The 20401-nt window shown below is 41.3% G+C and overlaps 1 protein-coding gene across 3 annotated transcripts in view; it reads right to left on the bottom strand.

Moving 5' to 3' along the window:
• Rel (REL proto-oncogene, NF-kB subunit) overlaps positions 1-8685 on the bottom strand; it is a 44824-nt gene extending 36139 nt beyond the window's left edge. For all 3 annotated transcript variants that reach the window (XM_029569010.1, XM_029569011.1, XM_029569012.1), the window contains exon 1: positions 8551-8685. In XM_029569010.1, coding sequence (XP_029424870.1) covers positions 8551-8560 — 10 coding nt within the window. In that variant the 5' untranslated portion in view covers positions 8561-8685. The remainder of the gene's footprint in view (positions 1-8550) is intronic.
• Between the last annotated feature and the right edge of the window lie 11716 nt (positions 8686-20401).

Genomic DNA, 20401 nt, shown 5'->3' with positions numbered 1-20401 from the left:
TACTTCAGATGCTTTCTTGATGACACTATGATAACTGTGACACAATCACTATCACAACTGCTGCCCTAACAGTATGGCGCTGCCCTAACAGTATGGCAAACACCACAGATAGTGTACCAAATGGAAAGTACTAATAAAATTCTGCAGAAAATTAGAACAAAAGAGGAATCAAACTATGAAAAAGGGGGAGAACAATGAAACAAGAGTAAGGAGAAAAAAAGAGGAAAGAAAAGTCATTCTAGAAAAAGGGAAGTAAGTGTCCACAGAAGGTTTAATTAATCACCAATAGAAGTGGTACAATCCCACTCAGAAAGAGAACAAAAGTCAAAGCACATTTGGTGATATGGATTTCAACTTATTTGTGAAAAGTTATCAGTGTTCTTATGCAGGAGCTCATAAGACCAGATTAGCATTCTAGAATAAGAATTTTGATGGCAGTGAATAGACTGAAACAAAGAAATTGATCAGTTTAAAGATTACTGTAATTCAGTAGTTCCCCATCATCTGTAGATGTTTGAAATTTCACATAGTACTGATCTCTCTCCCACATATATCCAGCCATCCAACCATCATCTAGATAGTATTGATTGCTTTCTCTCATATATTCATCCATCCATCCATCCATGCATCCATGCATCCATCCATCCATCCATCCATCCATATATGTGTGTGTGTGTGTGTATGCTGTTTCTCCTATAACTATGTACCTATGATAAGACATTAGGAGTAACAATAAAATAAGACAATTATAACTAACATAACAAAGTTTCTTAAAGCTTATTTCTGGAATTTTCCTTTTAATTGTTTTATGTACTATAGTTGATCACAATGAACTGAACTAAAGTGAAACCATGGGTAAGTGGCAACTACTGTCATATGAGCAATGATGCAGGTATATCTGAAATAGGGCATTGATGCTAAGAATGAAGGATTATTTAAAAAACAAAACTGATAGTATTTTGGTAGCTAAATAGCAAAGAGAAGTTAAAGCAGCACTGGTGGCAGAGGAGACGGCTCAGCCAGTAAAGTTATTTGTTGTGCAACCTGAGTTCAATCCCCAGCACCCAAGCAAAAAGCTGAGCATGGTGGCATGTATTGGTAATCCCAGCAATGGAGAGGAGGAGACAGAAGGGTCCTTGGGCTTCACTGGCCAGTCAATCAGTCTGGCCTAACCACTGAGTCCTAGGTCCCAGTGAGACTCTGCCTCTAAAAGCAAAGTGGAGAGTTCCTAGAGAATGACAGCCAAGGTTAATCTCTAGTGGACACATAAACAGACACTCTGATGTGTAAGCACACACACACACACACACACACACACACACACGTATTAGTAGCTCCATGGTTTCTACTTTGGGCTACTGAAATTATTGGTATCTGATTTTACTGGTTTTGATTTAGACTTCTTGTGTTTGAATATATTACTGATTTGCTTATTCAAAATACAGAAAGCATGCCTGAAACCCTGGGCTGTCCCCAGTACTGCCAAAAAAGAAAAAAAGACAAAGAGCCAAAGTGGGAAAACTTGACTTTATCCAATTCAGTTCATAATAATTACTGGAAAAAATGTAAGGCAGATAAATATTTTGAAATTTACATATATTTGCATATAGGTAAAATTTAATTTCAACTTAAAAATATTTCAAAGCCTTATATATTCTTGTAGGAGTATTTAAAAGAATATACATGTTCCTTTCAATAGTTTTAAAATTAAAACTATTTTTTCAGTGACATGTTAAAGAATTTATGTGGTTGAACTAAAGGTCAAATAAATTCCTGCCCACTACTTTTTATAAAATGTGTTTTGGTGGGAAATTGATCTAGAACGACATTATTAATGGTCTTTTGGAAGAGAAACATAAATAAAAATGCTAGGGCCATTCAAAGTGAGCACATATCTCATTGGTTACATGACATTTCTTTAAACCAGAGAATGTATTTAAATACAAAGAAACGAAAAGTAATTGTTGAAAAGAAATATTTGTAAAGGTTTTCAAAGTAATGAGAATAACATAAATACTGTCATTTAACATTATGTATTTATACTTATTTTTCCTCTTGTAGAAACTCTTCATTGGTATCAATCCTCACTAAAAACTAAGCCTTAGAACTTAGTCTACAGGGGCTGGAGAGATGGCTCAGCAGGTAACACTGACTGTTCTTGCAGAAGACCCAGGTTTGAATCCCAGCACCCACATGGCAGCTAACAACTGTCCATAATTCCAGTTCCAGGGGATCCGACAGCCTCTTCTATCCTCCATGGGCATTGCACCGCATGGGTGCACTTACCTACATGCAGGCAATACACGCACACACACATAAAATAAAAATAACAAATAAAATATTTTTTAAGAATTTAATAGTCTATATTCCGCTGGCTGAAAATAATCCTTGCCTCCTGTAAATAATCATAGCATTTTGTTTATAGCAATTATTCCGAGTGACATTAGTTTAGAGAAGATTCACGATTTTATTTGTTCTCTTTATTTTTTGAGACAGGGTCTCAAGTATCCCAGGCTCGCCTCTAACTTGCTATGCAGCCTCAGCTGATCTTGAACTTCTGATTCTCCTGCCTCCACATCCCTGGTGTTGGGATTACAGGATAGGGCTAGCTCATGGGTTTATTCTGTGCCGGGGATCAGATCCAGGGCTTCTTGCATGCTAGGCAAGTACTCTATCAACTGAGCTATAGCCTCCTTTTCTTGAGACAGGATCTCAAGTAACCCAAGTTGGCCTCAAACTCAATGTGTAGCCTGAGCCTTGCTCTAAACTTTTAATCTTCCTGACTTTGCCTTCCAAGGGCTGGGATTACAGATTTCTGCCACCACACCCAGCTTTGTTATTGAAATAAGGTTGTTTCATTTCTTCAAGCTACTGAAAGGCAAGATTTGTTATTACTCATTAATGCCTTAAGTGATATCTGTTGGATGAATGATTAAAATTCTAAAGACCTTTTGTTTATATCACTTACTCAAAAATTAAAGGACTATATTAATGATTAATCAGTTCCTCCTTATTAGATTCCAGGATAATGGGGAAAAATGTGTTTTGTAGGAACTAGGTCCATTACACTTCCTCCCATCAGTTGGTATTTTGATTCTATCTGTATTTATGATTTGGAGAAATGCCCTTCTATTATGTGTCAGTACAACAAGCTACTTCCATCCTTCCTCAGCACTCTGCCTTGCACTACTGTTCCTCAAAATGTTAAAATGTGATCAACAATGGAGAAGAAAAAGGCTAAAGTATAAACAAGGGAATTAAATACTCAACTAAGATTACTGAAAGTCACTACAGTTTTGAAAAGTACTGTAATGTTTCTGAAATTGTTTCTAAATAATGTTTATTTCAATGTATGAGATTTTAGGTTAAAAAAATTACATCAAAATGAACATTAAAATAGATCAATTATCAGAAATAGACATACCTGCCGGGCATGATGGCGCACGCCTTTAGTCCCAGCACTCAGGAGGCAGAGGCAGGCGGATCTCTGTGAGTTCAAGGCCAGCCTACATAGTGAGTTCAGGTCAGCTGGGACTATAGGGAGACCCTGTCTCAAAAAGACAAAAAAAAAAAAAAAAAAAAAAAAAGAAGAAGAAGAAAGAAATAGACATGCCTATTAAAGTACTATTGCCAGAATTTGAAGCCAGAGTTAAGTGCATAATGAAAAGATGTTAATTACATGTATTCATTACAATACCATTTAAAGTGCAACACACACACACACACACACTTCTCACTGACCCTTTTAATCTTTTTTTTCAGTCTTTTTGAGACACAGTTTCCCTATAGCCCCAGGCTGGCCTGAAACTCACTTTGTAGACCAGGCTGGCCACAAACTCACAGAGATCCTCCTGTCTCTGCCTCCCACGTGCTGGGATCAAAGGCGTGACCACACCCGGCGACTCTCTTAATCTTCATAAAGAGAATTAGCATTATCTCATTTTAGAGACAATAAAACTAAGACATTATGAGAAAAAGAAATTAATGTTATTGGTTAATTATGACAACTGAGATTCCAGGACTCCAAATTTTTAAAAACAACAATAAGAGCAGTTAGGAGTAAAATAACAGCAACTGATACAGCTACAACCTATAATCTTAAATAAATACAACCTAGGGGTTGGAAAGATGGCTCAGTGGTTAAGAGCACTTACTGCTCTTGCAAAGGACCTGGTTCAGTTCCTGGCAACCACATGATGGCTCATATCAGCCTGTAACTGCAGTTCCAGGGAATCTGATGCCCTCTTCTGGCTACTATAAGTTTACACACACACACACACACACACACACACACACACAATGCACATGCATACACTCAAGCACATACATGTAAAATAAAACAAATATTTAAAATAAATGTAACCAAGCTTAAGAATATAAGGCAAGTATTTAGATCCAATGAAGGCCCTGGAACAAAGTTTGTACTGGGCCAGTACATCAGAAATTACCTAAGCAACTTTCCCAACTATAAGACATACCCTGACCCCACAGAGATCTGGAGAGAAGTATAACTCTTGAAGAGTAAAGCCCAGACACAGGTTTCTCAAAAAGCCTTCCAAGTGAGTCTAACACACTTAGGAGACCCACTGCCCTAAAAAGCATGAAGATGTGAAAACAATATCACCTACTCAGGAAGCAATCTAAGGTTCAGATCGAAGTAGGGACAGGCTCACAGATGAAGAAGTCAAAACAATTCTAGCTAGCCTTTTTCTCTCCCAGTCAAAAAAAATCTTATTCAAATGCCACCAAAGGAAGAAAACATTCCAAAGATATCCTTCAATTTCTCTCATTTAAAAAAATTAAATCATTTACATAATAATAATATGAACCATTATCAGTACCCTACTACTTGCAACACAGCACACAAATGACTGTCCCACCAATGTGTTTAGACGCCACAGTACAGACTAGCTGATGAGAGTGCTTCTCCCTCGTGGAAGTCCTGGGTAGCAGACTTTGCCTGGACCCAAAGAAGCAAATAGTTAATAAACACACAGTCCCAAATATCATCTCTACTCATTTTGGAGAAAAAGTAAGAGCTATTCTTTTTTCCTTCAAACAAGTCTATCAAAGCCTAATTCAAGTCAGGTCTGGTGGCTCACACCTGAAATTCCAGTACTCAGGAGACGGAGGCAAAAGAATCAGAAATTCAAGATCATCATACCTATTTAGCTAGCCTGGGCTATATAAGACAAGTCTCAACAAAAACAACAACAATAATTTCAATTCAGTTCAACCACGTTACTTTCCATTGGACCTGAAAAGTCCAAGTAACAGAATTTTCAGGTTAAGTATTCAGCTGATGTACATACCAAAAGGTGAGTGAAAGAGATGTAAGTACTTTGCAGTAAGATTTCACTCCCACAGGGGTAGGGAGGGAAAAACTAAGACTTGAAAAGTTTTTTACCTGCTAGGGTAAAAATCAATGTTTAAAATCCATCCTAGATTAAAAATACATGGCAGGGCCAAATCACATCTGTTAAGATTGCCAGACTTAAAAGTACAGAAGGCCCAGTTAAATATAAACTTCAAGTAAACCTTTTTTTTTTTTTTTGGTATAGCCTTAGCCTCGTAAATTTTGGGAGAGAGTTGAAACAAAAGAAAATTCTAAGTATCTCCAATCGTATTTGAGGAAGATACTACACACACCTCACGTTCCTAATTGTAATCGGTACCAGTCATCTGTTCACTTACTCTATTATACATCGCTCTGATTTTTTTATAGCTTATCTGTTTTTCACATTTCATTTCTGAAACAACATTCATATTTGTGAGCAGTCTTACTTCAAAAAGGAAGTCATGTGCTCTAGCCATCCACTCCTAACTTCCAGCTCTATTATTAAAGTAGAAGCTGCCCCGCAGCTTACGTTCACTTTTAAGAAAAAAAAAGTTAGCTTGAAATTCACACTACAAAAGTTGGTGAGTAGTATGATTTACAAAAATACTTTCTTCCTGTACTTCCTGTTATGTGACACAGCAGAATCATACTAAAGAAAAAAGTGACTAAAAATAAATTCCTTAAATTTTAAAACATATTTCACAGCAACAGTACTAATCATCAATAACCTCAGCTATGTGCTGCACAAGGCCACTGCGCTCTTTTTTTCCATTTTGCTCTTTTTATGGAAATAATGAGAAGTTTTAAGTTTGGACATAAAACATCTAACTTTCCTTACACTGAATAGAATAGAATCATGAATATACAAGAGTAACTGTCAAGAGTGACAAGAAATGACTGCCTAACTATGCAGACCTTTGGTGGGTTTGGGAACATTTTTCTTCATTTTGTCCATTACAACTAATCATGTCAAAAGGCTACAATCAAAGTACAGTATTTTTAAAAAGGCAATGAAAACCAGCTTAATAGCTGAGCTAAAAAATAATAATTTGCTAATGTACCTAAACAAAATTTAGAATCATATTCAATCCTGTCTACTCATGGCACTTATATAATTCTACTCGAGAGATTATGATCTATGTTACTTCTTTTAAAGTATAGGCACCACCTATTCAATTACACATACCTATTTACATATGACATCCGGTGAGAAACGAGCAAATGGTCTTAAATGCTTGGTAATCAATAAAAGACTTTTCAAGGTTCCAATACCTGATTACAGGCATAATTTAGACGATAAACGAAGCAACTCTGTCATTATTAAATTACTATTTCAAACAGAATGGGAATTTTTATTTCATAATCTTTTTCTTTCTATGGTCTTTATAACTGATTAGGGAAAATGTTCCCAGACACCTTTAAACATATTTTTCCCTAAAAGTTTCAAATAACTGAATTACAATTTAAAACAACTTATATTTTAAATAGTCCCATTTAATGCAACCCTTGAAAAAAGACCAAAAAGCAAAAAGATAATCACACGACAACTTCTGGTTCGTTTTTTGCTTCTGGCAATACTAGAGACTGAACCCAGGGCCACACACACCCTGGCCAAGTGCTTTCTCAGTGGTAATGTCTTCTGTCTTTAAACCTGCCATTCCTTTAAAGTTTTCCCCATTAATTTAGGGCATCGCCTCTTTCTTATTATGACACAAAATGTAGGTCATTAAACAACTCTGAATTGTACCACGTTTTAAAATCTTATCAGTCTCAACACTACTCTGTAAAAGCGATTTTTTTTTAGCTGGGCATGGTGGTACAGGCCTTTAGTCCCAGCACTCAGGGAGGCAGAGGCAGGCGGATCTCTGTGAGTTCAGGGCCAGCCTGGTCTCCATAGTGAGTTCCAGGACAGCTGGGGCTACAGGGAGACCTTGTCTCAAAAAGACCAAAAAAAAAAAAGTGATTTTTTTTTCTCTTGAAAAATTCTATGGAATGAAAATTAATGCACTGTATTAATAAAATTCAGGTAAGTAGCCACGGGAAGATCTTTTTTTTCACTTCCAAAGCTTACCATTCTCTAGAACTTTTCAACATGATCTGTGTGCGATTAGTCATGAATGAATCAAATATTTGAAGCCGTCTTTATACTTTTCAACTGAACATGATTTGAATTTATGAATTTACAAGATTTTCTGAAAGTCGTGGGTCATTTAAGTGGGTAAAGAGAAAGTTGAAATGGTTTAAACTACACTTGTATTCTCATGGAAACCACAGACAAACTGAAATCAAGGGTCATGTGAAACACCCCGGTTTCCTTTAGGACGGCAGCCTAGACACGGCATGCTCGACCTTAAGGAGGTTCACAATCGCCTTCCACTTCCTCTTCTGCATCCATCAGAGGGTCGAGTAGACAGGGGTCAAGCACGGCTTGGTCAAGGCCCCTCTCGGCATCCCACCGGGACCTGGGGTGTCCTTTTAGCCCTCACCACCGTGGTTCCTGCTCCGAAAGCGCCCCCACCTTGCTGCGGAAAGCCGACTAGACCGCCCCGCAGCTGGGCTGTCACCCCTCCCCGCAGCCGGGAACAGCTCCTTATCCACTTGCTTCTGAGCAAAGGAGGCGATCCACTCAGGGCGTGTGAACACCCACGACTTGGAGCTCGCGGCGTGGAGTCCCACGGAACACTCATCTTGCCCTCCTGCTGTTCAACAAGCAGGGGGTGCCGGGGTCTACACCGCCCACGGAAGTCACCCTTCAGCTCGGTTTATGGGGCTCCACAGTGTTTCCACTTACAACGCTGTGCAGAACCAGGCCAGGAGCGATCGCGGAGCCGCCTCACCATTAAAAAAAGAAATCTCGCCCTAGGGCTGAAGTTTCCTCATTTGCGTTCGAGACACGGTTTAAGACCTGCGCGTTCTCATTTAGATGGATCCTGTAACCCCAAGCCCTTCCTCACCGGATGGCTCCCCCAACCCCAAGCCCGGCGTCGGGGACGGCCGCGGCCCCAGCTGCTACGGAGATCCGGGTGCAGAGCGCCGCTTTGGTTTCGCACGCCGCCCTCCGGCAGGTGTGGAGGGGGCGAGCTACCCAGCAAGGCTGAAGGGCAGAGCGCCGCACACCGGAGCCCGGCCTCCGGCAGGTGTGAAAAACAAGAGCTGCCCCGCAAGGCTGAAGAGCAGAGCGCCGCACATCCCGCGCAGTCCTCGGGGCTCACCTGAGGCCATGGCTCGATGGCTCGGCTCTCCGCGCCGCGGCTTCCAGCGTCGGCCGCTCAGGCAAGCAGCAAGTCAGGCAGCCAGCCCGTCCGCACGCGGAGCAGCCTCTGCCGCCGCGACCCCAGCGCCCAGACCTTCCCCGGGCCTCCTCCTTTTTCCCGGCCTCTTCGGGCTTTGCGGCTCACACCTTCCCACCCCTGAAGGCTGGAGCTCGGGTCACTAGCGTCCCAGTGTCGCCCCGCCAGGATGCCGCAGCAGGGGTAGGGGGCGGGCCAGACCGCCCGGAGCAACGGGGCTTTCCCACCGCTGACGTAGCCCTCGCCTCCGCCCACTCGGGGAGGGAGGGGCGGAGCTTCGGGACAGGCGCGCGCCCGCAGCTCGCTCGCCCCTGCCCCGCGCGCGCGCTCCCACGAGGCCGGCTGACGGGAGAGGGGCGGGGTGCCGGACGCCTGTGCGCGTGAGAGGACGGCGGCTCCGGCGAAATCCCCCTCCTCCGGTGTCCTTCCGAGCGTGGCTTAAAGTTCAGGAGGCGAAGGGCGGGGTCGGTGACGTGGAGAGGGCCGGCCGCCCGAGCGCACCCGGAGGCGGGAGGAGGTGCCGCCGGCCGGCGGGAGGGACCGCGGCCCGGGGTTTTCGAGCGGTGGTTCCCCCTCTTCCCGATTTCGCACATGCAAATCTCCGCCCCCGCGCCTGCGCGCGCGGCCCCGCGGGCGTCCTGGAGGGCTGCAGGGAAGTGCGGAAGCGCGCGGGCTAGGGCTGGAACGCGGATTTGCATACGGCGACCCCCGCAGGCTGACTTTCCTCCCTCTGGCTGCCTTGTGTCCACTCGGTTAACTACGTATTTTACCTACCGGGACGCCTTAACTTCATTATTCTATGTATGTGAACATGAAGTCCAGAGATTTGACCGAGGTGCCCGCGGGCAGAGGGAATAAAACAAACTTTTAGGGCATTGAAAGGTCTAGCCTGCATATCTTCGTTTCCTTCTCTGGTTAATACGCACTTGTTTCTTGGGCTATGATTTAACTGGGAGAAGTAACTAGTTTGCCTACACTTTAAGGTTGTCCAGCGGAGAATGGAGGCGCACGCTCTTGCGGACTGTCTCAAATTGAAGTCCATCCCAAAACAGTGTGGGAAGCAGTCTCAACAGACTACAACAAAAATAACCTAGGGTTATATGGGCCCTAGCTCCATGCGTTCCCCAGTCACTAGCTGACTAAAACAAGTATGGAGGGGAAATAATACCTGGCATGGCCAACGAGATGGCTTGGGGGTGGGGGAGGAGGGGTGAGGGGATGGTAAAGGCGTTTGCCACCAAGCTTAGCAACCCGAGTTCGAGTTCGATAGCCAGAATGGAACCCACAGTGGAAGGAGAGAACTGGCCAAACAAGTGCCCCCAAAGTGCTGTCACACTCCTGAGGAAATAGTAAAAATCTATCAATCCAAAACTGTCTCCACGAAAGATATAACAGCTGTGTTCTTGGGGTAAACACGTCATAAGAACTGCATTAATTAGCTGAGTGAATTATGTCCAGCATCCCAGAGTCCAAGACTGTTGGAGCATAACTTCGAGGCTACGATGAGCCACAAACCACGCCTGCATACACACACTTAACCCCTTAAAGCAGCCAGGTTCATAGAATCAATTTTCTACTTGTCTCTAGCCAAAGGAAAAATTAATGGGAAACTACATCTTTGAGCCAAGAGCCAAGACTTAAATTCCCACACTGATTTTTAGGGCTTGTGCTGGGGAGAAAAGGTATTATTCTACAGCCAATAGGTGGCTTGTTTTTACAGAGACTAGCATATGGTATTTTCCCCTCTGTGATGGCACATGGCTGTAATCCTAGCACTTGGGAGGTAGCGATCAGTAGTATCAAGAGTTCAGTGCCGGCTGGAGAGATGGCTCAGGGGTTAGGAACACTGATTATTACAGAAGACCCAGGTTCAAATCCAGCACCCACATGGCAGCTAACTGTCGGTAATTCCAGTCCCAGGGGATCCGATGGCCTCTTCTGTCCTCCTCTGGCATTGCACGACATAGGTGCACTTGCCTACCTGCAGGCAATACTCGCATACACATAAAATAAAAATAAGTTAAAAAAAAGCTTCAGTGCCAGCATGGGCTATGTGAGATCCTGTCCTCAAAAACCAACAAATGCATACATGTTTTGTTACTTTATTTGTGTAAAGAAAGTTGTGGGAGTAATAGAAATTAACCGAGGTCTCTAGGGGGTACTCTGTTGCGTGACATTTGAGCCAAGTTCACTTACCTGAGCTGAATGATGAGAAAGAGTCATCCAAGGAAGGTTCAGGGAAAGAACATTCCAGTCAGAGGAATGGCAAGCACCCATTCCTTAAGATAGGAAAGAGTTTATTTGGGGAACCAGTAGGTCAGTAGGGCTAGAGTGAATTTAATGAGGTTGAAGAAGTAAACTTTGTAGGGCTTTGTAGGCCAGCATATGGATGATGGATTGGGATTGCTGTTGGGAAATTTTAAGCATGTAATGGATGCAGTAGTACATTTGGAGATGTTTACTCTAGCTGATATGTTAAAATGTTAGCATATGCAGTGAAGGGCAAAGGTAAAGACAGCTGTTAGGCTGCTACAATGATTGAAATGAGAAGGGTGGTTTGGACTAGTGTTTTCCTGGAGATGGTAAAAGGTCAGATTCTGGGAGACATTTTGGTGACAAGGCTGACTGGGAAAATGGAAAGAATAGAATTTTATAATGAACTTGATTTTTACAAAATGGAGGTCATTAAACTAGGTGTAGTGGCATATATCTGTAACCTCAGGACTGGGCAGGCTAAAACAGGACATCTGAAGTTCAAGACTAGCCTAGGCTACATAGGGAGACCCTGTCTCAAAAAATAAAAAAATGAAGGTCATTAATGACTTGATAAAAAAAACATGTTGTTAAAAGGTGATAATAAAACTGAATTGGAGCAGATTTAGGAGAGACTGATGGGCATTATGGGTATAAACTTTTGGAAGAATGTTAAAAGAAACAGAAACAGAGTACTACCTGGGGCAGGGTATGGATTTATATTATGTTCAGGGCTATAACTAACCCTTAGCCTCAACAGGTTAGCACAGAGTTCCTTGTGAATTAGCTGGCTCTCCTCCAGGAGTGACCCAGGTGCCTTCCATATTGTAGTAGCAATATCTGGCTTACTCTATGTTATATGGAATATCAGCTTTCAGGCTATGCCCAGCCTTGAATTGTTTCATTTTACAAAGCAACAACCTTGACCTGAGTTACTCTGTTTTGAGTATAAGTGCCAAGGAAAAATGATTTTTTTTTGTACAAGTGTTTTGATTGCCATATGTATACTGGTAGGTGTGTAGTCTAGCCTGCGAAGGCTGGAAGGGGGCAACAGAGCCACAATGTGGGTGCTGAGAATTGAACCCAGATCCTCTGGAAGGAATAGTAAGGATTTGTAACCCCTGAGCCACCTCTCCAGCCCCCTTAAAATATTTTTTAAATAAAAATATTCCATTAATTTATTGCACTCCTGGAAATTCAGTGTGTATTAAACCTACCTACAAAAAATTTGCAGTTGTGTTTACATGTAAATGAGAGTTGTGTCCCAGGCTTGTATTTATTATTAAAAGTCTTTCCATCTACATGAATGGGAATGGTGAGATACTAGAACGTCATGAGGATTAGGACGGTTCCTACTGTGCTGGACCCCTTGCCGAGCATCTAGCAGCTTCCCCACCCAAGCTGTAAACGATAACCTCAAATCATTGTGATAACCAACCGCTTGGTCACAGATTTCCTGAACATTCGCAATGGTTTGAAACTGGTTTGTGAATTTTAATTTTAAGACTCACTTAACTGAGCAATTGAGCACATTGGCTGCTCTTGCAGAGGACCCACGTTCAGTTCCTAGCACCCACATGGTGGCTAATAACCATCCTTAACTCCAGTTCCAGGGGATATGATGCCCTTTTCTGATCTCCACAGGCATTGCATGACACAGGTGTACTTATATACATGCAGGCAATACACGTATACATGTTTTTTTGTTTTGTTTTTTGTCTTTTTGAGACAGGGTCTCCCTGTAGCCCCAACAGCTGTCCTGGAACTCACTATGTAGACCAGGCTGGCCTCAAACTCACAAAGATCCTCCTGCCTCTGACTCCCAAGTGCTGGGATTAAAGGCATGCGCCACCACGCCCGGCTCACGTACATGTTTTTTTTTTTTTTTTTTAATCTCTTTGGGAAGTTAGGAGAGGTGCAGATTCTTTGGGCTCACTCTCAGAAATTCTGAATTAGTAGTTGGGGAATGGCCCTAGAGTGTGCTTTGTCTTGACTTCTTAGGAGTTGTGTCCTTCAAAACGAACCTTGAAAAACTTTGCTTTAAACTAAAGGCAAGCATGATATTCAGTTTACCACACTATAAAATCTCAACAAAGACCAACTTCTAAGAGCCTTTATATTTAGAGATACTATTTAGTGTTTATATTTTGAAGGCATGAAAAAATTGCAGTAGCAGTATTGGCAATAAATGTTACTGCCTCAGTGTATTCTAAAGAAAAGCAGGTATTCTATTAGTAGTAAAAACTGTAACAATACTGTTGATAATTTTTACCACTATGGAACTCACATAAAATTTAAAACACAGCATGTAATCAGGGTTCTGAGGGATAAAAGGAGAGGGTCAGGTCAGGTAAGGTTAGGGAAAGTACTTAGATGTAATTGGGGAGCACCAGGTTAATTGTTGCCTATCAAAGAGTCCAAATCAATAAAAGAATGGAGAGGAAATGGCGGGCCACACTTCCTGACACCTAACCTAGATAACATCTCTTTTCCATTATTAGTTGAGAACCAAGGGCTGCTGAGTGATCAGCCAGTTTGTTGTCATTGTTGTTTTGTTTGTTTTAGCAGAATATATAGTTCACCCTCTAGGGTGAGGTTCAAGTTGTTTCTGAAGAAGACTGCTTGGTGAATAGTGAATAAGAAGTCAGGCAAAGTAAGAGTCTTTAATATTTGATGAAGGTTGTGAAAAAAAAGTCCGTTGAGCTATCCCTGTCCTATATTCTGACTTTGCAAACAGACCTGGATTTGAATCACTGCTGGGCTGAGATTATTAACTGTGGGTGATTAGGCAGGTCTCTGTTCCTGTTTGTTTGCCTATAAACTGGGGTTATAACACAATAGCTCCTCTATAGGCTTGTCATGGGGACTGAGATCCCTAATGTAACATATGTAGAAAGGGCTAAAAAATAATGTGAGCAAGGTTTTTTTTTTTTTCTGTTTTAGCATGATTTACAAAGCTAGGCATGGTGGTGCATGCTTGTAATTCCAGTACTTGAGAGGCTAAGGCAGAAGGACTGCCAAGAGTTTAAGGCCAGATGGGGCTACATGGTGAGTTTGAAGCCAGCCTGGCCTGATGAGACCTTGTCTTGACCCCCTTCTCCCAAAAACTTCCTATTTGTAAGCCTAAGAGATAGTTGATTGCATTTTCTCTCCCTACTTTTTAAAGTTTTTTAGGCTTGCCTACATGTATGTACGTGTACCATGTGCATGCTTGGTGCCCACAGAGGGGATAGGATCACTTGGAACTGGAGTTACAGATGGCCATGAGCAGCCATGTGGGTGCTAGGAACCAAACTCTGGCTGGCCTTAACTTACAAAAGTCCTCCCACCTTTGCCTCTGGAGTACTGGGATTAAAATATGGGTCACCATGTCTGGCAGGATAGGGCTTCTTTTTTTGTTTTTTAAATTTTTTTTATTATTTTTATTTTATGTGTATGTATGTATTGCCTGTATGTAGGTAAGTGCATCCGTGTCCTGCAATGCCAGGAGGTCAGAAGAGGCTGTTGGATCCCCTGGGACTGGAGTTACAGACATTGTTAGCTGCCATGTGGGTGTTGGGATTCCAACCTGGGTCTTCTGCAAGAACAGCCAGTGTTCTTAATCACTGAGCCATCTCTCCAGCCCCATGGGATAGGGCTTCTTAAACTTGTTCCATTCACCTAAGAAAGAAATTTAAAATTTATTTTTTGGGGGGTTTGTTGTTGTTGTTGTTGTGAAACAGGTTCTCCCTATAGTCCTTGCTGCCCTAGAACTTGCTATGTAGGCCAGGCTGGCCTCAATCTCACAGTGATCCACCTGCCTCTGCCTCCCAAGTGTGGGGATTAAAGGTATGACACCATTCTTAGCTTAATTTTTTTTTTAAATGTTGGTGTGTGTGTGTGTGTGTGTGTGTGTGTGTGTGTGTGTACTTGAGTTGAGGGCACTCATAGAGGCCAGAGGAGAGCGTCAGATCTTCTGGAGCTGGAGTTATAGGCAGTTGTAAGCCACCTAATCTGAGTGCAGGTTTTGGGAACCCAACTCTGATCCTCTAGAAGAGCAGCAAGAGCCCTTAACCCCATGAGCTATCTCTCCAACCTGAGAAATTTTTACATGGCCCCAGGTATACAAAATAGGTTTACAGATAAAACATTTACTAATAATAAATGACAATGAATCTTATTTTAAAACAATTATTAGCCTGATATAATCTTTGCACCTGGAGTGTAGAGGCAGGAGATTCAGGAGTTCAAGGTCATCCTTAGCTACTTAGGAGTTTGAGGCTACGAACAACCCTGTATCAAAAGACTAAAACAAAAAAATAAACAAAAATTCTTTGGTGTACATATATTTTTTACCATTTATTGAAGATTAAAGCCGGGTGTGGTGGCGCATGCCTTTAATCCCAGCACTTGGGAGGCAGAGGCAGGCGGATCTCTATGAGTTCAAGGCCAGCCTGGTCTCAACAGTGAGGTCCAGGACAGCGGGGGGTTCAGGGGGACCCTGTCTCAAAAAAACCAAAAAAAAAAAAAAAAAAGATTAAAGCAAATTTTTATACTAATGAGATATCACATGGCTTTTAAATTTTTACATAAAGAATTAAACCTTTAGGCATGGTGGCACACATTCATAATCCTAGCATTTGGGAGGCAGAGGCAGGAGGATCAGGAATTCACGATCATTGTCAGCTACATAGAGAGTTTGAGGACAGTCTGGCCACATAAGACCCTGTCTCAGCCAGGTGTGGTGGTTCATATGTGTAGTTCCAGTACTTAGGAGGCTGAAACAAGAGGATTACTACAAATTCAAGCACATACTGGGCTACTTAGTGAATTGCAGACCAGTCTAAGGTACAGTGTGAGACTCTGTGTCTAGATAAGATAAATAAAATAACAAGACCTTGACTCAGAATACCCCCAAATTAATTAGCTAATTAAATCTTGGATGACTATTTGGTACTGCAGTATGTACGACACCTTCAAAGTTTTTCAAAGTTGAACAATATTTTACTTTTATAATTTTCAATGCTGAAAATGATGCTTTGCATAAATATGTGGTAAAAATACCAGAAAAATGTTTAGGGCTATTTCAGAAATTAATTGTTAGAAAGTCTGTCCTAATCCAAGATAAAAATTATTTTAATGATTTTTTAAAAATGAAAACCAGAGTGGTTGCAGAAAAAACCCCTACACTCAGGGATCACTATGGTGAATCAAATGTGAGCCTCAAACAGCTATATATGGAGCATGAAAATGAAGTAAAGATTAAATGGAAGGAAAATATTCAAGAAATATAAGGAGAAGCTGTAGGCCTTGGTGGCCAAGTGAATTTAGAGATTTATGGAATAGGAGCCAAACACAAGTCCCAGATTTCTAATCTGAAATGCTCTGGGTACAGCAGGGACTCGTCAGGAAAATGAAATACATACCATAACTTCAAAAGGCCATGAATAATTCAGAGGATGGCATCAGCCAAATCCTGCCATTGATTTTGTCTGTCATCTCTCCTGTCTAACATGAGAGTATGTGCAGTCATTGTAAAGCAAACTTCAAGGGAAAGGGACAGTCCCCAAGGTAGGAGACAGCTCTGAGGAAAGCTGCCCCACTCACCTATGGTAAGAGGAACTGAAACGTTAGGTTAGTGACCGCCTGAGAAATGAAAGTTGAGTACATGAGAACTCCTAAAGGCAATCATGGAACACTCTTCAACAGCGTCTTTCTTTTCAGTCTATATGTCTATATTGTATGGGCCTTAGAGGATCAGTTGTTATAGACACAGCCCACTGTCTATAGCACTGATCAGAAGAATGGCACAGGCCACTAACTTGATTTCTGTAACAGAGGTAATATCTGAGGTTTCTCCTCAAACATGAAATCTAATAATTGGTTCAGTTTTAGAATTAATATTTTTCAGAACTGGTACTAAAGTCATCATAATAAAGCCAAAGGATGTCTCCAGTATTTGTCAACAGAGGAGAGTAGAATTTTAAGTTTGGAAATAACTCTAAATAATTCTCTCTTCCCCTCCCGCCTTTCCCCGGGTCTTGCTCTGTAATTCAGGTTGGCCCTGAACTCACTATGTAGCCTATGCTGAACTTGTGGTGATCCTCCAACTTCCACCTCCCAAGTGCTGGGATTACAGGCATGTACCACCATGCCTGGCTCCAATCAGTCCAGCTCTCATTTTATAAGCAAGGACACTGGCATACAACATGCCTTAGGTACTTTGCCTATACTGTCTATATGTCTATACAGTTTGTTGGTTGCATAATGGGAGTTGAAACCAGACCTCTAGATATATAGCTAGGTGCTCCCATTAAATCATATTTCATTTCAAAATATGACCCAAGACATAAAGCAATATAAATATATTTGTTAGCTAACTATCAGTCATACTCTTACTAATACAAATCTTAACATGTGATGCTAGCATGATACATCCACAGGTTTGGTGTGGCTAAGACTCATGATTCTCATACTCCTCTCCTAAAAAGCCCTCAACACTTGAGTGGGGGAAAGTAAAAGCTTTTACCTACCCCCTTTTTGTTTTGAGACAAGGACTCCCTGTAGCCTTAGTTGACCTGGAACTTCCTATGTAGACCAGGCTATCATTGATCTCATAGAGTTCTGCCTGCCTCTGCCTCCCAAGTGCTGGGATTAAAGGTATGCACCACCATACCTGGCTAAAAAGGTTTTTTAAAGTAAATGCATTGACCATGGCTTATTAATGTTTTGTTTCTTAGAGTGGTTTGCATAGGATCCTATTATAGAGGCTCAAAGTGTCTAATGAAATGTAAAAATATTATACACTGAACCGCACCAACATTGATATTAATAGCTATATGTCACCACTAGGCATTATGCAGAATAAATGAAAACCACAATTTCCTGGATGGTGGACACCCCCAATATGTGCCAGCTTCTGTACTGGGGATGCTAAAATGAACCAGGCTAAAAATAATTTGACTCTTTTCTGCACCATTCTAACTCTCCATAGTCACTAAGTTCAGCCTTTCCCCCTTGTAGAGTATTTAACACTCGTGTGGCTTTTGTTTTTTATGGGAACTTCAGTTTACAGGGAAATGAAAATTTATGCTTTCTGATAATTCAGAAAGCTGGCAGCCTTGACAGTGAGGGTCTTAAGTATTGAGGGAGAGGCTTCTGGGGTATAAATGTAGGTGTCACATTAGGGGGTATAATTTTTTTTTTTTCACACTGAGTAAAATTTACTCTTTTACTTTTTAAAAAGTAGTTATTCCAGGCTGGAGAGATGGCTCAGCTGTCAAAAGCACTGGCTACTCATGTCGAGGACCCAAACCCGACTCCCAGCACCCACGTGATAGCTCACAACCCTTTGTGACTCCAGTTCCAGGGAATCCGACACCATCCCCTGGCCCCTGGGGGCACTGCATGCATGTGGTGCACCTACATGCGGGTAAGACACCCACACACACAAAAAACAAAATAAATTCAGAAAAATGTAATTTTGCCAGCTCAGACTCATACACTGAAAATTATTTTCTCTAAACATCTGAAGATAGCATTGTGTTGACTAAAAAAATCATGTTTATAATTTTTTCCCTATTAATAGTGGTATTTATTCTTTCAAATTTTATATTTCAGTATTTAAAAGATTTTACTTCTGTAGACCTTTGCAAACTCAGGAAGTAGATATGTGCTTTTAAAAAAACATTTTATTTATTATTTTTTATGTGCATGAGTGTTATACCCGCATGCAAGTAAATGCACCCGTGTTGTGCAATGCCTGCAGGGAGGACAGAAGAGACTGTCGGATCCCCCGGAACTGGAATCATGGTGCCACGCGGGTGGTGGGATTCGAACCCGGGTCCTCCGCAAGAACAGTCAGTGCTCCCAATCACTGAGCCATCTCTCCAGCCCCATATATGAAATTCTTGAAGAATAAATAAAAATATAAAAACTGAAAAAATTATAAAAAATTCCCTCAGATATATACCCAGAGGTTTGTTTCCTAGGTGAGTCTAGACACTGTCAGGAGGGTACAATTTTTCCTCTGTTCTTAACATGTCTTCAGATGTATCATGTTTCTTGAAGTTTTTGAGAAATCTTTGTAAATAGTTTGCTACAATTTTATTTACTTATTTATTCTGTATGGGGAGGGATGAATGCCAGGACACACATGATGGTCAGAAGACAACTTCCATGAGACTGTTCTCTCCTTCCACCATGTGGGTTCCAGGGATTGAACTCAGGTTTTCAGGTTAGCTGCAGGCACCTTCACCCAATCTTGCCAACCCAGACAGTTTTAGGGACATTTCCCTGTCCAAATGAGTGATAGGCCCATTTGGGTTAACTCCTGAGTAAGGACGCAAAAAGCCAGCCATGAATGGTGGCATATGACTGTAATCTCAGCACTCGGGAGGCCCAGGTTGGTATATCACCACAAATTCAGGCAAGCCTGGTCTACACAGTGATTTCCACATCAGCCAGGGCTACATAGCAAGACTGTTTCAAACAGAAAAAAAAGGGGGGTAAGAGGAACAGTAGTGTGCCTTTGCCTTTGTAATCTTACAGTCTTTTGGGCCATTTAGAATGTAATGTTCCTACCCAGGATCACAGATACAACTCAGATCCCAGATCCCAGTAAAATACTAAAACAGAAAAGATGAGCCAACTAAAATGACCTGGCTCCCACTCTTGTGCCAAAAGTATCCAAGAGTCAGAATTAAAAGAATGTTCTCAGACTTTTCTTGCATATTTGTAGAGCCACAATCATGGATACTGTGTGTACATATTTTTCCACTTGGTATTGTATTTTTTTGCATTTTGCCATTATGTTGCAGAGATTTTTATACTGAGCTCTATAAAGAAGGTTGTTGGGTGTAATAGCTATTCTAGGAAACTGGGACTGATTCTGAGGCTGGAATGCCCTATCAAGTTAAAGATTTATAGATTTATCTTTATATATAAAGACCATGAAGTGAGAAAGTTGGAAAAATATAAAATTATGAACAGGAGGTTGGACTTTCTGAATTTTTGATAAAAAGAAAGACCTGTATTTAGATATCTAGTATAACTAAAATTGAATACAAATATAACTTTCATCTAACAAAATCTAATTTTGTATATTCTAATGAAAGCATTTTCATCTCATAGTAAACATATGTACATTTGTTTATTTATTGCAGCTTGTGTCTGATTATGTGTCCCAAGCTAGCTGTAAAGTTTCATTCCTCCTGCCTTCCCATCCCAAGCGCTGGATTACCCATGCATACCACCATTCTCAGGTACAGCTTTAGTGTTGTTTAGTGCTTGCATGAAGTGATAGTACAATTGACGAAAGTATACTAGCATATCAGTTGGACTTAGTTTGAATACATTTTGATCTTGCTAATTAATTCTGTAAGTGATTTTTGGTTGTGTGTATATAAATGAAAATTAAGCAACAAATGTTTGTTATATCAATCAATGATTAACTACATGCTACATACCAAAATTATTGTGCTACGCATGAGAAGTTATGTCCCAGCAGTATGTCCCCTTTTCTAGTGGAGATCTAGATGTG

The sequence above is a fragment of the Nannospalax galili genome, unplaced genomic scaffold (genome assembly GCF_000622305.1).
Source record: "Nannospalax galili isolate Female #2095 unplaced genomic scaffold, S.galili_v1.0 scaffold682, whole genome shotgun sequence".
Lineage (NCBI taxonomy): Eukaryota > Metazoa > Chordata > Mammalia > Rodentia > Spalacidae > Nannospalax > Nannospalax galili.
Note: the sequence above shows the minus strand (reverse complement) of the source record. Positions and strands in the feature narration are given on the sequence as shown.